The 19,205-nt window shown below is 42.1% G+C and overlaps 1 protein-coding gene across 9 annotated transcripts in view; it reads right to left on the reverse strand.

The window, feature by feature from the left end:
* Nucleotides 1-19,205, reverse strand: part of AFF3 (AF4/FMR2 family member 3) — a 582,175-nt gene that overhangs the window by 207,577 nt on the left and 355,393 nt on the right. For all 9 annotated transcript variants that reach the window (XM_044925651.2, XM_044925654.2, XM_044925653.2 and 6 more), the window contains one exon: nt 10,914-10,994. In XM_044925651.2, the coding sequence (XP_044781586.1) occupies nt 10,914-10,994 (81 nt within the window). The remainder of the gene's footprint in view (nt 1-10,913; nt 10,995-19,205) is intronic.

The raw sequence follows: 19,205 nt of genomic DNA on the forward strand, positions 1-19,205 counted from the left end.
ACTCAGAAAACAAAGATCATGGCAGCCGGTCCCACCACTTCATGGGAAATAGATGGGGAAACAGTGGACACAGTGTCAGACTTTATTTTTCTGGGCTCCAAAATCACTACAGATGGTGACTGCAGCCGTGAAATTAAAAGACGCTTACTCCTTGGAAGGAAAGTTATGACCAACCTAGATAGCATATTCAAAAGCAGAGACATTACTTTGCCAACAAAGGTCCATCTAGTCAAGGCTATGGTTTTTCCTGTGGTCACGTATAGATGTGAGAGTTGGACTGTGAAGAAGGCTGAGCGCCGAAGAATTGATGCTTTTGAAGTGCGGTGTTGGAGAAGACTCTTGAGAGTCCCTTGGACTGCAAGGAGATCCAACCAGTCCATTCTGAAGGAGATCAGCCCTGGGATTCCTTTGGAAAGAATGATGTTAAAGCTGAAACTCCAGTACTTTGGCCACCTCATGCGAAGAGTTGATTCATTGGAAAAGACCCTGATGCTGGGAGGGACTGGGGGCAGGAGGAGAAGGGGACGACAGAGGATGAGATGACTGGATGGCATCACTGACTGGATGGACGTGAGTCTGAGTGAACTCCGGGAGTTGGTGATGGACAGGGAGGCCTGGCGTGCTGTGATTCATGGGGTTGCAAAGAGTCGGACACGACTGAGCGACTGATCTGATCTGATCTGATCTGATGCAAATATTTCTTCTTATTCCGTCAGTTGTCTTTTCACTCTGTTGATAATGTCCTTCAACACATAAAAAGTTTTTAATTTTGATGAAGTCCAATTTATCTATTTTTTCTTTTGTTACCCATGCTTTTGGGGTCATATCTGAGACTCCCCTGTTAAATCCAAGGTTGGAAATATTAATCTCTGTTTCTTCTGTGAAGTTTATGGTTCTAGTTCTTATATTTGGGACCTACTGTAGTACTGACTTTCAATGTAACCCTTCACTCTCGCCACCCCTTTCTGTAGATGAGGCTGGCAACCATCCCCCCAGGGACGTTCCCCTGAACAATCGCTGTCATGCTCACACTGGTGGACAGGAGATTATTATAGCTTTCCACATACCTGGAGTGGCCGAAAGGCAGTACTATGCAGTATTTGAATTCAGTTACTGATCAAGTAAATAGTGACTGAACCTGATTTTATTTCCACTAAAGTGAAATGCTAAATTCTGTTTTGGGAATTCACATCCTCTTTCCTTGCAAAGGGCTTCCCAGGTGGCTCAGTGGTAAAGAATCTGCTTGCCAATGCAGGAAACTTGAGTTCAATCCCTGGGTTGGGAAGATTCCCTGGGGGAGGAGATGGCAACCCACTCCAGTACTCTTGCTTGGGAAATCCCATGGACAGAGGAGCCTGGTGGGCTACACTTCATGGGGTAGCAGAGTTGGACACGACTGAGAGACTGAGTACCTTCCTTGCAAAATTCCTATTTAATATGAATTATAAAAGAGAGTTATAAAACAATGCATTGAGATGGTAGGAATGTAAAAAAACCCATAAAGTCCAGTGAAACTCATTTACAATTTTAGTGTGTGGGACAAAAATCCAGTGAAATGAAGTCAACTTCTATTTTATGGCTTTCTTATTATTTTAAAAAGCAGTGACTATTTTATTTATTCTTTATTATTTTAATTTTACTCAGATTGGTGGGTAGGGGTTGAGTAAGAAATTTGGTTTTCTACTCTACTAAGCAGACTAAGTCATAAACAGATGGCTTTAATGTTAATGTGGTAGAAATGAGCTATTTATCTGAAGAAAAATAACAAGCTCAACTCTCAACCCAAGCTTCAGCTTTTGGAAACAGTGTATTAAAGATAAAATATGGTTCCTGAGATGATGGGCTAAAATGTAATCCTCAGAAATAATTTTGGCCAATTTGAATGGTTGCTGTTACAAAGAGGACATCCATAGTTAACTTCCCCAAAGGGACTGGGATATTTCTCACTCCTTCTAACTAATGTAGAGTTTACATCTGAACATGAATTAGAGTGAGCTCTTCTACATGAAAAATACTTTGAGTCTCATGTAGTTGAGTCCCTTGAGCCATCTGCAGATTTTGGTATTTTGGAGATGTCTTGTACCAGAGTGGTGAAGACTCATTTACTGTCAGATGAAGAAGAATGGTAACTGAGATAGTTTTCAACATTATGACCATTCTTGGGGGAAAAAAACACAAAAGATAGTACAAATTTTTGTGAAATTGTTTGCTGTTGTTATTGGGACACAGATCGTTTTACAACTTGATGCACTGCAGACATCCTGAAACCCAGATGATGACTACTGACCACAGGCTCTTTGAGACCTGAAAATGAGCTTCCAGAGAACTTGAATGATAATTACACACTGCAAGACCATGCGTTTCATAAGCAGTAAATTTCAAAATTTAATGAACACATCTGTGTCATTAATGATGATAATTTCTGTTTTGGATGGGGGAGTGAAAAGAAGCAGAAAATGGTTAAAGTCATTGGTTTAAAAAAAAAAATCACCATCGAAGCCTGCTCTCTGGAGGGAAAGAGACTTTGGAGAGACACAATAAAGACTGCCCCTAACGTGTCATCCCACGTCTCTAGCTGACATCCTCTGGATGGTGTACTGACCACAAATGGAGCCCGTGTGCCTAGACTGGACCACTCTGTGGGTACAGATGATGCCCCAGTATTCTTCTTACTGATCTGGAGAGTGCATCACTTGTCTGCTGGTGGAAGGTGTAATGATGCTCCTCCCAAGTTCAGGTCGCAGGGCCCTGGCTGCATTCTCATCAGTTCTCTGCTGCCAACGACAGGGCCCATGGTTGCTGCCTCTTGAAGCAGTACTGCCCTGTCCAGCCGGCCACAAGACTGGCGGGCGGAGGCGGGGGAGGAGGGCACAGACTATGCAGATCCTTTATTCCTCACTGAGCCAGAGCCTGGCTGGGCTCAGAGGGAAACAAGCTCCAGACACTGAAGTCCTTTCCATTTTCGTGTCTCCTGCTGCCCAAGTCGGACGCTCAGACGCTCTTACAGCTATAGCTTCTGTCTCATAGGCTTTTTCTCTCTCTGTGAACACCATCCCTGGGTAGCTGCCTGGAGAGGGGCTGGCCCCATCTGGGCTCTGTCATTTCAGCCTCCTCTGGGAGCATTCCACCAGACCTGCAAGGCTCCCCGTCGGGTCCTCAGGGGTTACAGAAGTGAGTGTACAAAGCCCCTGCCTTCCCCGCCTGGGAGCCCAGGGAGTCAGCAGAGGAAATGATGTGTATACAAGTTCTGACAACCCAGGGTGGAAAGGCACGTCGTGACTGCTGTGCGGGAGCGCTCTGAGCCTTTAGAGCCTGTCCTCATCCTTGGGTGCGTGTCCCGCCATCTTTGCTTTTCTGCCTGGAAACTTCATTCTCCCCTCAAGGCTCAGAACAGAGAAGCTCAAGGGTATCGGTTCTTTGAAATACTCCTGCATCTCAGAAGGACTTATTTGCTTTATGTTGTCACTGCACAGTGTCAAACTTCCATTATAAGAATTGTCTTTTTGACTATGACTCCTGTTTTAAAAATAAACCTTTATCAAGGTATAAATGATATAACATAAACTGTACATATTTAAGGTATTCAGTTAGATAATAAATATATAATAAAAGAATGTTACTATCGTCTTGACCCAAGGATGGCTCCATCTTATTAAATAGCACTTGCTAGTTAAACAACAGCAGTTTCCTAAAGGGAATCAACCGTGAATATTCATTGGAAGGACTGAAGCTGAAGCTCCAATACTTTGTCCACCTGATGGAAAGAGCTGATTCATTGGAAAAGACTGAGGGAAGGAGGAGAAGGGGGTGACAGAGGATGAGATGATGGGATGGCATCACCAACTCAATGGACATGAGTTTGAGCAACTTCCAGGAGATGGTGAAGGACAGGGAAGCCTGGTGTGCTGCAGTCCATGGGGTCACAAAGAGTTGGACATGACTGAGCAACGGAACACCAATGCAAGTGGCATTAAAGAAAACTCGGGACAATAGGAAAGTGTACGGAAAAGTTGCCTGTGTTCCTACAGCAGGCCATTCCTGAGGTTACTCTAGTGCTCTTATTTCCCACATTCGTTCATGACGCATGTCGCACCCTGACGGCCACGTGCACAGACGGGAGAACCACCTCTGGTGACTGAGAATATCTACAGCTGGAAACGTAGGCTTTTCTAACTTTAAATCCCGAATTCCCAACACCTAAACTATTGTTGGGCACACAGAAATCCCAGAACTTCTTTAAAGGCGGTAATGAGTTGGGAAGTAAAGTTTCTACAAATCATTTTGCTGAAGACAGAAATAACTGAGCGTACTAGTGGCTGAGAAAACCATCCGAGGAAGCATTATAATAAACACTGTATTTCATCAAAGGTAGTTCAGTTCAGTTGCACAGTCGTGGCTGACTTTGCGACCCCATGAATTGCAGCACACCAGGCCTCCCTGTCCATCACCAACTCCCGGAGTTCACTCAGACTCACGTCCATCGAGTCGGTGATGCCATCCAGCCATCTCATCCTCTGTCGTCCCCTTCTCCTCCTGCCCCCAATCCCTCCCAGCATCAGGGTCTTTTCCAATGAGTCAACTCTTCGCATGAGGTGGCCAAAGTACTGGAGTTTCAGCCTCGGCATCAGTCCTTCCAATGAACACCCAGGGCTGATCTCCTTTAGAATGGACTAGTTGGATCTCCTTGCAGTCCAAGGGACTCTCAGGAGTCTTCTCCAACACCACACTTCAAAAGCATCAATTCTTCGGTGCTCAGCTTTCCTCACAGTCCAACTCTCACGTACATACATGACCACAGGAAAAACCATAGCCTTGACTAGACGGACCTTTGTTGGCAAAGTAATGTCTCTGCTTTTGAATATGCTATCTAGGTTGGCCATAACTTTCCTTCCAAGGAGTAAGCGTTTTTTAATTTCATGGCTGCAATCACCATCTGCACTGATTTTGGAGCTCCCAAAAAAATAAAGTCTGACACTGTTTCCACTGTTTCCCCATCTATTTCCCATGAAGTGATGGGACCAGATGCCAAACTGTGTAAGATCGCATTACCCCATGCATTAGTATTGAAGACAATTGCTGCCAATTCATTGTAAAATGCCATCAATGTAAAACAGATCCTGATACTAGGATCTTAAAATGTGAAAAAAATATGCACCTTAGACCAATAAAATATAGTGGCTCTTAAGCTGTTGCTGATGGGAGGGAGTCCTTACCCGGTGAAGACACTACTGGAAAGTGGTTTTTTGTCTCTATTCCTGCCCTGAAAATAGGTTTCTCTGTACCATTTTTCTAGGTTTCATATTATACTCGTTTTTTTTTTTCTTTTCTGACTTACTTTACTCTGTATGATGGTCTTTAAGTCCATCCACATCTGTACAAATGATTCAATTTCACTCTTTTATGGCTAAATATGTACCCCATTGTATATATGTACCGCGTCTTCTTTATCCGTCCATCTTTTGTTAGCCATTGCGGTTGTTTCTGTGTTCTGGCTGTTGTCAATAGTGCTGCAGTGAACAGCAGGGTACATGTGTCGTTTTGAATTATGGTTTTCTCAGAGTACATGCTCAGTAGTGGGAATAACAGCAGAAACTAACACAACGTTGAGAAGCGATTATACTCCAATTTTTTTAAAAAATGGCTCTTTGGAACCATCTGAAGCCTGCTGTACTCATACGTCCCCTTGCTTGTCTGTCAACCCATCACAGGAATTATAAAAGACAAGAAATGGAAACACAGCTTCTTTGCTTTTCAGACCCCCACATAAAGCTAGTTACTATAGGAAAAGAACACTTGCTGTGGTTTGGCTTTCCTCTTCCCCACCAATCACTTTCTTTTCTATGAAGCTCAGAGCCACTAAAATAATGCAAATTAAAATCAATTTAAATGTTTACTTTGAGGCAATGAAGTAAAAGTGAAATTTTAGCTCAAACATTTTGTGGTCATTTCTAAAGCATGCCAGGAACCCAAAGAGAGATATAGATCATAAACTTTTTGGCTTCAAAGTGCTTTCCTTCACACTTGCTGGCTTTCATTCTCCTTGAACTGTATAGAGAGAAAGGCAATAGGGCTCTCATTTCTGTAATCATGCTAGAACTCTTCTGCCTAATGCTTTAGAAACTGATCAGCAAGAACAGTTTCAAACCAGATCTGATCCCATCAGTTTCGGCATTCATTGCCACGTGAAATGTTTGCGAAATGCCATTAGATTTGCACAGATGCCTTCTGGGGATGAAACAAGTTCTACAATTTTAGTTCCCTATTTGTGTTTCAAAACTTATGAGACTGCTCTGGAAATTAAGGGAAAAGGACAAAGCTTTGAAACACCTGCTAATGGCATGCATTCTTTACCAAATTCAATTACTTTTGAGATTTGAAGAATAAGGCAGACACATCTGGTAGTGTTTGTCTAGGGAATTGTGACTCGAAGTCCAATCTTCAGAGAATAGAAAAAACATCCAAGTTCAGTATCAATTGACTTTATTATATGTTATGTCCTTCAATACCCAGACAAATTGGGGAAATTCTCGGAAGTATGTAGCTAATTAATTTAGTGCTACTGGTAACTCAGAAAGCACATTTAAATCGACTTTCCTTTGAGGTCAAATTGCTCCTTTAATCTCAATAAGGACTTAATTTCATTATTTATTAGTCATTTTGGAGATTTTGCCCTGCAAGTTCCATAAACAATTCTAGCTCCTATACACTAGTGATCGTGATAATCCCAAACATTAATAATCTAATTAATGAACTGCAAGCCTCCAGCTGTCAGAATACTAATTAGTGGAGATACAGGTTAAAAGAGAATTAGTGAGGTCTTCTCAGTAAGCAGGACAAGGGCTCCTCCAAAGACGTCTGCATCTTAATTCCCAGGCCCTGTGAATATGCTACTTCTCATGGCAAAAGGGACTTTGCAGAAGTGATTAACTATTTTGAGACAGGAGATCATCCTATTATCCAGGAGGGCCCAGCATCTTCACAAAGGGAAGGGAGGTGGCAGGAGAGTTAGGGAAGATGTGACAAGGAGGTTAGAAGTCAGAATGACGAGAGCCATGAGCTAAGTAACAGGGGTAGCCTCTTGGAGCCGTGAAAGACAAGACAGCAAATTGTCCCTTAAAACATTCAGAAGAAACAAAGCTCTGCCAACACCTGGATTTCAGCTCTGTGACACTGATTTCAGACTCTGACTTCCAGTGTTGTAAGATAATAAATTTGCGTTGTCTTAAGTCACTAAGTTTATGGTGATTTGTTATAGTAGAAATGACATTAATGCAGTCTTATTTCATTGGGACAAGATAAATCACCAATACTCATTGTGAAATGTTTGAAAGAAAGGCATTATTAAAATCATGCAACGTTCCTACACGTTACTTATTTATTTAATTTTGGGGGCTGAGCTGGGTCTCTCTCGCTGTGCGTGGCCTTTCTCTAGTTGCAGCAATAGGGGCTCCTCTCCAGTTGTGGTGAGCAGGCTTTTACTGCTGTGGCTTCTCTTGCTGCGGAGCATGGACTCCAGGGCATGCGGGCTTCTGCCGTTGTAGCACATGGGCAAGGGAGCTTTGGCCCACGGGCTTAGCTGCTCTGTAGCATGTGGCATCTTTCCCGATCTGGGATGTGTGTTCCCTGTGTTGGCAGGTGGATTCTTAACTACTGGACCACCAGGGAAGTCCAATGTTCCCACACTTTGTTAAGTCACCTATTCTTTCTTGAGAAAAACCGAAAGATCTAGAGCTGAAATAGCTCCCCACAAATTCTATAGTAATCCTAGAGAAGACAGGATTTTTTTCCTATTTAAACTTCAAGTTCTGTGCCCTCTATGATGCAATGGTGGGGAGAAACATTTCAGCTCAGTTCAGTTCAGTCGCTCAGTCGTGTCCGACTCTGCGAGCCCATGAATCGCAGCACGCCAGGCCTCCCTGACCATCACCAACTCCCGGAGTTCACTCAGACTCACATCCATCGAGTCGGTGATGCCATCCAGCCATCTCATCCTCTGTCGTCCCCTTCTCCTCCTGCCTCCAATCCCTTCCAGCATCAGAGTCTTTTCCAATGAGTCAACTCTTCGCATGAGGTGGCCAAAGTACTGGAGTTTCAGCTTTAGCATCAGTCCTTCCAAAGAACACCCAGGACTGATCTCCTTTAGAATGGACTGGCTGGATCTCCTTGCAGTCCAAGGGACTCTCAAGAGTCTTCTCCAACACCACAGTTCAAAAGCATCAATTCTTCGGTGCTCAGCTTTCTTCACAGTCCAACTCTCACATCCATACATGACCACAGGAAAAACCATAGCCTTGACTAGATGGACCTTTGTTGGCAAAGTAATGTCTCTGCTTTTGAATATGCTATCTAGGTTGGTCATAACTTTCTTTCCAAGGAGTAAGCGTCTTTTAATATCATGGCTGCAATCACCATCTGAGACACATTTAGATTCTAGACATATGTTGAAGGTAGGGTAGATAGGATTTAATGATAGGTTGGATGCATGTCATGAGGGAGAGAAAAGAATCAAGGATGGTGCTGAAGAGTGTCCCCCAGAAGCTCATGTCTGCTCACAACCTGTGAATTTGACCTTATGTGGATATAGAGTCTCTGCAGGTAAACTCAAGTTCAGATGGTTGCTGAGGGTGGGCCCTAAATCTAGTGACTGCCATCCTTGGAAGAGGAGGGGAGACTTGGGGAGATGGCCCCATAAGTGTAGAGGCAGACACCAGAGTGATGTACCTACAAGCCAAGGGATGTGACCTGCCGTCAGCAGTCACCGGAAGCTGGAAGAGGCAAGGAAGGATTTCTCCCTCAAGCCTTCAGCAGGAGCAGGAACCTGCTGATACTTTGATTTCAGACTTCTAGCCTCCAGAACTGTGAGAAAAATACCCTTTTTCTATTTTAAGCCACCTGGTATGTGTACTTCATTATTGCTGTTGTTGTTCTGTCGCTAAGTCGTGTTCTACCCTCTGTGACCCCACGGACTGCAGCACGCCAGGCTCCTCTGTCCTTCACTATCTCCCTGAGTTTGCTCAAACTCATGTCCATCGACTCGGTGATGCCATCCAACCATCTCACCCTCTGTCGTCCCCTTCTCCTCCTGCCTTCAATCTTTCCCAGCATCAGGGTCTTTTCCAATGAGTCAGTTCTTTGCATCAGGTAGCCAAAGTAATGGAGTTTCAGTTTCAGCATCAGTCCTTCCAATGAATATTCAGGGTTGATTTCCTTTAGGATTGACTGGTTTGATCTCCTTGCAGTCCAAGGGACGCTCAAGTCTTTTCCAACACCACAATTTGAAAGCATCAATTCTTTAGCAGTCAGCCTTCTTTATGGTCCAACTCCCACATCTGTACATGACTACTGGGAAAACCATAGCTTTTATAGGTACCTTAGAAAAGAAATAGAGATGCCTCCAAGACTTTGGCCTGTGCCAACTGCACAAATGAGTAAACCACTTATTGCAAAACACAGGATAGAAGGTTAGTGGGAGGATTAAAGGCTCAGTTTTTGATGTGCCAGGCTTGAGATGTTTGTTAGATCCCCAAGTGGGGATGTTGAATAAGTAAACAGAAACACAAGTATGGCGCTTGGGGGATGGAGAAGGGGATAGAGATACAGATTTAGATGTTAGCCAGCTGAGCATACAGGGTATTTAAAATAAGAGACCAAGACAAGAATGCCAGGAGAGCGAACTAGGAGAGAGGAGGGAAGATGAAGGACCAAGGTAAGTACAAAGAGTGACAGTCAGAGACTCTGGGTCCAGCCTGGACTGGAGACCCGACAGAAAATACACCCCAGCAACACAATCAGCACATCTTAACAAGCAGAAGATTGGAGACGCAACAAACCTTGATGAATTAAGAAACTGACAAGTCATTGTGAAGGCATAATGCTAAAAAATAGTTATAAAAATGTTTGCTTGAAATACTGCCCACTTACTGCTACTGTTAAGAAAAATAAAAAAAAATCTCTATATATTCACTTGGAAAGACTTCTAAATATACCTTATTAAGAGAAATAAAAATCAACTTTTAGGACAGAGTTTACCATTGTGATAATTGTAATGAACAATTATTTCGATAATTTACTTTAGAAAGCTGTGATTTAACATCTAGCAATGACATGTATGCATTGTGTGTATCTGGAAAAAAATCAATTCTTAGAAAAAGTACTTTTAGTACTATACCATTTAGGACTTTAAAAAAAACTGCATATGCACAAATGCATATATAATGCACAAGAAAAAGAACTGAAATAGTACACACCAAACTCTTGATGGTAATCTCGGTAGGGAAATAAAATCTGGACAAGATAAACTTCATATTTTGCTTCTTCTATTTGTATAATTATATCTTTATAATGAGTATATAATTATGTGTTGGTTGTATGATTAAAAAAACAAAACTTACTATACTCATGTATGATTGAAATACATTTTGTGACAGATATTTTGTGTCTGCTAGTTCTCAGAAAATCTTTTTTATTAAGTCCTAGAAAATATTTTCAGCTTTATAAAAGATAACTAAGAAATTATATACTTCATGTCCTTAATTCTAAGACACTGATTTTAAGATACATCATTAATTTAATAACAGCTTTTCAGAAAGAAAAACAAGGCATACAATCACACTGAATGCATAATATGATTATAAGATGCATTTCAACTTCACAAATGTTTCTAGATAAAATAATAATTACAATATTCATGATGTTTTGGAGGAAGTAGGAAAGTGGAGGTAAGTATAATAGGACTGTAAGCTTGACATTATCCCTTGGATGAACAGACCTACACTTGCAAATTGTTGAAAATCAGATCCATGTGCCCCTGCCAGGAATATTTACACAGGGAAAGACAATAAGGGAAAACCCACTGTCCACTGGAAATCTTGTGTGAGTAAAGTATACTCATCCTGAGTGATGCAGGATCTCACCTTATTTGGAAATGGAAATTTGCTTGGTTCCACTTTGCCAGGTGGTTGAATAGCAGCAAGTGGTGGAGGCCAGGTCATCTCCTAAAGGGAGGGAGAAAAAAACAACGCTGTCAAACAGAGAGCATTTGAAGTAGCACATAAAACAGTTTCACAAGCTGGTCTTAGTAAGGCATGGAAGACATAAGGAATGAAGAGAGATAAATAATAAATGAAAGGAACTTTTTTAAAAAAGATCTGAAACCCACTTTTATGATTTCTTTTCCTCATCTACCAATTCCTGGTTCCATGGCTATCTCCATCAATGTTTCTACCTTGGAAAGATCTACTAGGCTATCCCATTTTCATTTCAGTTAAGCTCCTAAGTAAAGGGATGACCCAGTGGTAAAAGTTCCATGGAAAATACCATACAAAGGGGGCTGCTTCCAACAAAGTTCACAGGGTGTTTCTGAAGGAATGCACAAAACACAGGGATCATTATTTAGAGGGGCTATTTATTTTATTAGGAGCGGTGTAAGTTTCCAGTAAGTCCCAAACATAATTTTGGTCTTCACAGAAATGTCATTCATGGAGAAGTGAAAAAACAAATAAAGAATACAACTTTAGCTCAACATGTAATAATACTTCATCTGCTTTTTGACATATACTCTCACTAAACTGTGAGAGAGAGAGAGTGCAAGGTGGCAGGGGGACAATGTTTGTTTCATTCATATCCGGTATTTTTCTCCAGTTCCATCTCCTGGAAAATATTTGCATTCACCAAATGATTGTAGAATTAAATTGAATCCATTTCTCATTACCAAGAAACTGACTTGGGATTTACAAATCAGTTCTGAACCCTATTTCTTGATTCCTTCCACTTCCAAACCTAAGTGACAGGCACTGAGGCAAGAGGTGATTTATTTTGAGAAATAAACTCAACATTCAGAAAACTAAGATCATGGCAGCCGGTCCCATCACTCCATGGCAAATAGATGGGGAAACAATGGAAATAGTGAGAGACTTTATTTGTTTTGGCTCCAAAAATCACTGCAGATGGTGACTGCAGCCATGAAATTAAAAGACACTTGCTCATTGGAAGAAAAACTATGACCAACCTAGACAGCATATTAAAAAGCAGAGATATTACTTTGCCAACAAAGGTCCATCTAGTGAAAGCTATGGTTTTTCCAGTGGTCATGTACAGATGTGAGAGTTGGACCATAAAGAAAGCTGAGTGCCGAAGAATTGATGCTTTTGAGCTGTGGTGTTGGAGAACACTCTTGAAAGTCCCTTGGACTGCAAGGAGATCCAACCAGTACATCCTAAAGGAAATCAGTCCTGAAGATTCACTGGAAGGACTGATGCTGAAGTGGAAACTCCGATGCTGTGGACACCTGATGGGAAGAACTGACTCATTGAAAAAGACCCTGATGCTGGGAAAGATTGAAAGTGGGAGGAGAAGGGGACGACAGAGGATGAGATGGTTGGATGGCATCACCAACTCCATAGACATGAGTATGAGTAAGCTCCAGGAGTTGGTGATGAACAGGGAAGCCTGGTGTGCTGCAGTCCATGGGGTCACAAAGAGTCAGACACGACTGAGAGACTGAACTGAACTGATTTTGAGAAAAGCAAGAAATTCTCTGCTTAGGTGAACACATTTTCTGGAAGTCCACCCTGGAAGGGCTTACTGAGTCTATGTCACCTCTCACCCACCGTGACACATTGCCATGGAGGGGGACCAACCTCATGCACTTAAGGTGTCCCTTCTCTATCCTGCTGTTACCAAGGTCTCCCGAATGAAAAGCAAAGGAAGATCCAATGTCCCATTATTACCGTCTCTCCTCTGTTCCCCAAGCACCTGCCTGTTCTATCATGTATCAAACCATTTTATCTCTTTTAAAGAGGTTGCAAAGCAACACTGCTGAATTTGTGTCCAAGGACAGAGTCAGCCCAGTGCATTTCTTAATTAGTATTCTTGCAATATATCCTTGCAACGTCTCTACCTTTCCACTTACCTGAACTACCATTCTAATCACACCTTCGTTATTTTTAACCTGAAGGATGTTAATGCTTTCTGATGGTTCTCTTTCTACTTTTATTATTAATCCTTCCCACACATCTCTGCTGAATTATTTTTCCTAAAGTGAAGATCCAAAGGAAAAGCTCCCCTGGCTCCACAATCTTCATATACCATCACTTACACAGCCATAAGGGCTTCCCAGGTGGAACCTTTGGTAAAGAACCCACCTGCCAATGCAGGAGACACTGGTGACTCAGGTTCAACCCCTGGATTGGGAGGATCCCCTGGAGGAGGAAATGGCACCCCATGCCAGTATTCTGACCTAGGGAATCCCATGGACAGAGGAACCTGGCGGGCTGCAGTCTGTAGAGTTGCAGAGTTGAACACAACCGAGAGACTGAACACATACACACAGTAATAAAGGTGTTGATGGTGCCACGGGCTGTGCTTTATGCTTTTCAGAGTTCTGGTTCCATTCAAGTTTACACTCAACCCTTAGTGTAATTATTAGCATCTCCGTGTTACAGGTGAGGAAGTCAAAGTTCAAAAAGATTCATTGCTTTGCCCAAGTTCAAAAATGCCACCGCTGAAGTGCGCATCTATCCCCTTGGTACAAATCCAGTATTTGGTTTTCACTCTACTGCGTTTACTGAGACATCATCCTAGTGTCCAAACCTTCTACAAAAAGATTCCGATTTTCAGCCCTGTGCCTTTTTGTTAAGCCATGCACACTAGATAGGATGGACTACTGTCTCTGCTTTTACTTACAGCATTCTCTTTGTGTGTGAATGCCCTAGCGCCACATGCTTTTTGGATTTCTAGCCATTCATGAAGGCTCGTCTTAAACATCACCTCTGTCTTGAGGCCTTTGCTGACTCCCTTTCTATTCCAATACGATAAGAGAGCGCCCTTGTCCTCCTCCTCCAAGGCACTTTTCCCCTCTCTCTTTTTCATAGTAACTGTTTGTTCCTTTTTGTGTTGTAGTTTTGTGAGTAAACACCTCAGTCTGCATTCAACCATTTTTCCCTCTTCTGATACCCTTCTCCCAATGGAGAATAAAAATCGTGCTTAAGAAACCTAATGTCTTTCAAGAACAGAACTCTAAAGAAGGACTCAACATTTCTTTCAATATGGATACTGTCTACTCATCTTTGTGTGGACTAAATAAAGCACCTTGCTCAAAATTACCTTGTTGAATTGAAAGGAGCACCTATACATCAATGCAAAATTGCTTGCTAACATTAATTATAGCTAAATATTTCCATGTGATTTTTCCATCTAAAGAGTACCACTAAATTTATGAAGGAATAGTAAAGACAGTAAGTCCATCCGACTCTTTGCCACCCCATGGACTGTAGCCTGCCAGGCTCCTCTGTCCATGGGTTTCTCCAGGGAAGAATACTGGAGTGGGTTGCCATTCCCTTCTCCAGGGTATCTTTCCAACCCAGGGATAGAACCCAGGTCTCCTTCATTGCAGGCAGATTCTTTGCCATCTGAGCCAAAAGGGAAGTCCAAAACAGTTTATTAGAATTTCCCCAAACATTTAAATATACTTGTTTTTAATTAATGTGCAATGACTTTCTAAGACTGATTCATTATATTAAAGTTCTCCATTAGGGTTTCATGTGAAAGTTAAGTGCAAACAGACTATTTTTATTTCCTCTTCTGTCACTTACTAGCTCAGTGAGCTTAGGTAAGTCACATCTTCAAGCCAGTTGTAGTCATTTCAAACCATCAGCTTTGGAAGCAATCAGATCTCAGCTTGTGGTATCTTTGAAACAGAGGGAATAGAGATGCTAACTATCTCATGGCTTAATCATGAGGATTAAATGGGATTTTATAGATATAATATGTGTATATATATAATCCCTAACTCTATATGTATGTGTGTATATACACATATATGAGCATGGTTCCCTAATGTTTAATCATTCAATCAAAAGCAAATCTGACGCTGATTAGTACCAAGCTGAGTTTCAGAATTCTGTCTAAAATGAGAAGTAGAATCTCTCTCTGTTTTAGATGTCAGAAATCTGAGATGACAGAGTATCTGGGAAAGTGTTTTTATAAAAGAATGAAGTATTGTGCAAATGTAATCCATAATTAAGTTAGCAATGATTAATAGAAACTACATAGTACTAAAACAGAAAGTTATTTAAAGAGATTATTATGATTCCTGAGCATGATTTGTACTTTATACTGGAGAAAAACTCCTTAAGCTCTCATCAGAATAGATCTCTGACATAGTAATAATAGATCTCACATAGCCAGTGAAGAAAGATGTGACTTTAGAAAAGTGTTTCATTGGTACCTTAGTTCTGGGAGTGATTTAGATGTAAGCAGAGGTAAATTTTTCCATAACTGCTAACCCTTCACTTGGTTTGCCTCAGATTATTTTCTCTACAAGGAAAGGATGCTGTGTCCCGTTGCCAGACCATGGACCCCATGCCATTGCATCCAGCAGTCCTCACGCCTGCCCTGCTCAGACCTCCTAACCACAACCACCCCTCATCACTGCTTTGCTCTTCTTCCCATCCTCAGCCCCACTCAGCTGTTCTTTACCCACTTCCTGGGCCACAGATAAGACAGGAAGAGAAATACAAAGCTTGAAGCCAATTACTCCACACTCTAGGTAGGTACTTTCTGATAAACTTTTCTGCTACGGCTTGTATCTGTCTACCTTCTTTCCTTTCTGATTTTCTTGTCACTTAGCGACTTAGCAGCAGCAGCAGCAGGAATGACATTATACCCTGTTCCCCAGTAGCTGGGAGGTCCTCAGTTAAGAGCCTATGCTTAGCCAACTGATGGGATTAAGAATCTAAAAAAAATTATACAAATGAATTTATTTACAAAACAGAAGTAGACTCACAGACATAGAAAGCAAACTTGTGGTTACCAAAGGGGAAAGGTGAGGGGGAGGGATAAATTAGCAGTCTGAGATTAGCAGATATTCACTACTATAAATAAAATGGATAAACAGTAGAGAACTGCTGTATAGCACAGGCAGCTATACTCAATGTCTTGTAATAATCTAGCATGGAAAAGAGTCTGAGAAATTATTGTATATATGTGTGGATATAACTGAATCACTTTGTGGTACACCTGAAACACAACATTGTAAATCAAATATATGTCAAGAAAAATTTTTTTTGAAGGCAATCTGCTTTACTTTTTATGTTTTATTTTTTAATGTTTACAATGTGTATTTCCTCTGTACAACAATGCAAATCAGTCATAATTATACATATATCCCCTCTCTCTTGTACCTTCCTCCCCACCTCTCCCCTATCCCAGAGTGATAGGGGAGTCATCAGAGTGCCAGACTGGACTCCATGTGTGATATAGTGACTTCTCATCAGCTATTTATTCATATTTAACACATGATAGTGTATATATGGGAGAAGGCAATGGCACCCCACTCCAGTACTCTCGCCTGGAAAATCCCATGGATGGAGGAGCCTGGTAGGCTGCAGTCCATGGGGTCACTAGGAGTCGGACACGACTGAGCGACTTCACTTTCACTTTTCACTTTCCTGCATTGGAGAAGGAAACGGCAACCCACTCCAGTGTTCTTGCCTGGAGAATCCCAGGGATGGGGGAGCCTGGTGGGCTGCCATCTATGGCGTCGCACAGAGTCGGACACGACTGAAGTGACTTAGCAGCAGCAGCAGCAGTGCATATATGTTGATGCTACTTTCTCCATTCGTCTTGTTCTCTCCTTCCCCTACAGTGTCCACAAGTCCCTTCTCTATGTCTGTGTCTCCATTCCTTCCTTGCAGATAGGTTCATCAACACCATTTTTCTAGATTCCATAGATATGTGTTAATATCTCAGTGTTCACTGCGCACTGTTTACAATAGCCAGGATGCGGAAGCAACCTGAATGTTCATCAACAGATGAATGGATAAAGAAGATATGGTATATATACACAGTGGAATATTACTCAGCCATAAAAAGAATGAATTTGAGTCAGTTCTAGTGAGGTGGATGAACCTAGAGCCTGTTATATAAGAAGTAAGTTGGAAACAGAAAAGCAAAAGAAATTTTAAGTATATATATAAAAAAAGAATCAATGCGTCTGTGTTAACATAGCTTCACCAGTCCCATCTCCCAAGGAAAGATGTCTAGCTATGCAAGGGATATATATCAGAGTATCTTATTTTCTAGACAGACTTTATTATTATTATTTTTTATAGTGATTTTTTTTTCCTTTTCTTTTCTTTTTTTTTTACTTTACAATATTGTATTGGTTTTGCCATAGATCAACATGAATCCGCCACGGGTACACACGTGTTCCCCATCCTGAACCCCCCACCCACCTCCCTTTCCATACCATCCCTCTGGGTCATCCCAGTGCACCAGCCCCAAACATCCTGTATCATGCATCGAACCTGGACTGGCGATTCGTTTCACATATGATATACGTATTTCAATGCCATTCTCCCAAATCATCCCACCCTTGCCCTCTCCCACAGAGTCCAAAAGACTGTTCTATACATCTGTGTCTCTTTTGCTGTCTCGCATACAGGGTTATCATTACCATCTTTCTAAATTCCATATACATGCGTTAGTATACTGTATTGGTGTTTTTCTTTCTGGCTTACTTCACCCTGTATAATAGGCTCCAGTTTCATCCACCTCATTAGAACTGATTCAAATGTATTCTTTCTAATGGCTGAGTAATACTCCATTGTGTATATGTACCACAGCTTTCTTATCCATTCATCTGCTGATGGACATCTAGGTTGCTTCCATGTCCTGGCTATTGTAAACAGTGCTGCGATGAACACTGGGCTTCATGTGTCTCTTTCAGTTCTAGTTTCCTCGGTGTGTATGCCCAGCAGTGGGATTGCTGGGTCATAAGGCAGTTCTATTTCCAGTTTTTTAAGGAATCTCCACACTGTTCTCCATAGTGGCTGTACTAGTTTGCATTCCCACCAACAGTGTAAGAGGGTTCCCTTTTCCCCACACCCTCTCCAGCATTTATTGCTTGTAGACTTTTGGATAGCAGCCATTCTGACTGGCGTGAAATGGTACATCATTGTGGTTTTGATTTGCATTTCCTAGACAGACTTTAAATGCCAAGTCTCTATGTAGCTGCTGCTGCTGCTGTTGCTAAGTCACTTCAGTTGTGTCCGACTCTGTGCGACCCCATAGGCGGCAGCCCACCAGGCTCCTCCGTCCCTGGGATTCTCCAGGCAAGAACACTGGAGTGGGTTGCCATTTCCTTCTCCAATGCATGAAAGTGAAAAGTGAAAGTGAAGTCGCTCAGTCGTGCCCGACTCTTAGTGACCCCATGGACTGCAGCCTACCAGGCTCCTCCGTCCATGGGATTTTCCAGGCAAGAGTGCTGGAGTGGGGTGCCATTGCCTTCTCTGCTCTATATAGCAAATATACTCCATTCTGTCCTAAATGAATGAACAGATAAGGTTAAATAATAGGAGTATAGAAGGTTGTATTTCATGAACTGTGCAGCCTTTTCTCTCTCCTCCACATACCAATCTTCAGAAGCCAGGGGTTACATAGGCCAGTTTCCATGTTCCTGCCTATTAGACAGCAAGACTGTCCATGGGTCCCAGGACTCTGCAGCGTCAAAGTGAGAAGACGCTCATACACTCATTTTGCACCCCTGCCCACCCACCGTCATGTAGCTTCCACTTGTACTGATATCACCTGTATCAGCCCATCTCAGGACAAATGGCGGGAGACTTAAAGCAGCCATTCAATAAGTAGCACAGCTCTTTATTATCAAAAGAGAGAAGAAACAAAAATTTGCATGTTACGCTGAGGTCTAAAAATCTTAGAGTTCAAAACATGCAGTTAGGAAAGATCTGCAAAATGTACTGACCTTGCAAAAAGATGAAACTAGAAAAAGTGTAAACTGTATCTTATTCCTACTAGATGCCTTGGATAGAAAAACTACTTTCCCTGGTCTCTGTCCCTGGTTACTGCTTCCTGGTGCTATCTACCTTGGCCACAGCCACAGAGGTGTTTTATCTGAAACTGACCGTGCTGCACGGCTTCGGTGACCTTGCTCCACACACTCAGGATGCCCCACCACAGGATGCTATCAAGGCACACTGCTGAGTTACTCTCTGTTACCTTCCTACATTGTCCACCTCTGAGGCTGATGGACTTCCTTCCTGTCCTGTCCGAGCTTTTCTTGTCCTTTCCATTTTCATTTCATGTTATTCCAACCTCACTTAACTTCTTCATTCTTTCTCACCCCCACCTCTTTGATCAGGTCACTGACCAGTGCTGCCCTCAGCAAGGGCTGCCCGGCCCCCTCT

Source organism: Bubalus bubalis, chromosome 12 (assembly GCF_019923935.1).
Source record: "Bubalus bubalis isolate 160015118507 breed Murrah chromosome 12, NDDB_SH_1, whole genome shotgun sequence".
Taxonomy (NCBI): Eukaryota; Metazoa; Chordata; class Mammalia; order Artiodactyla; family Bovidae; genus Bubalus; species Bubalus bubalis.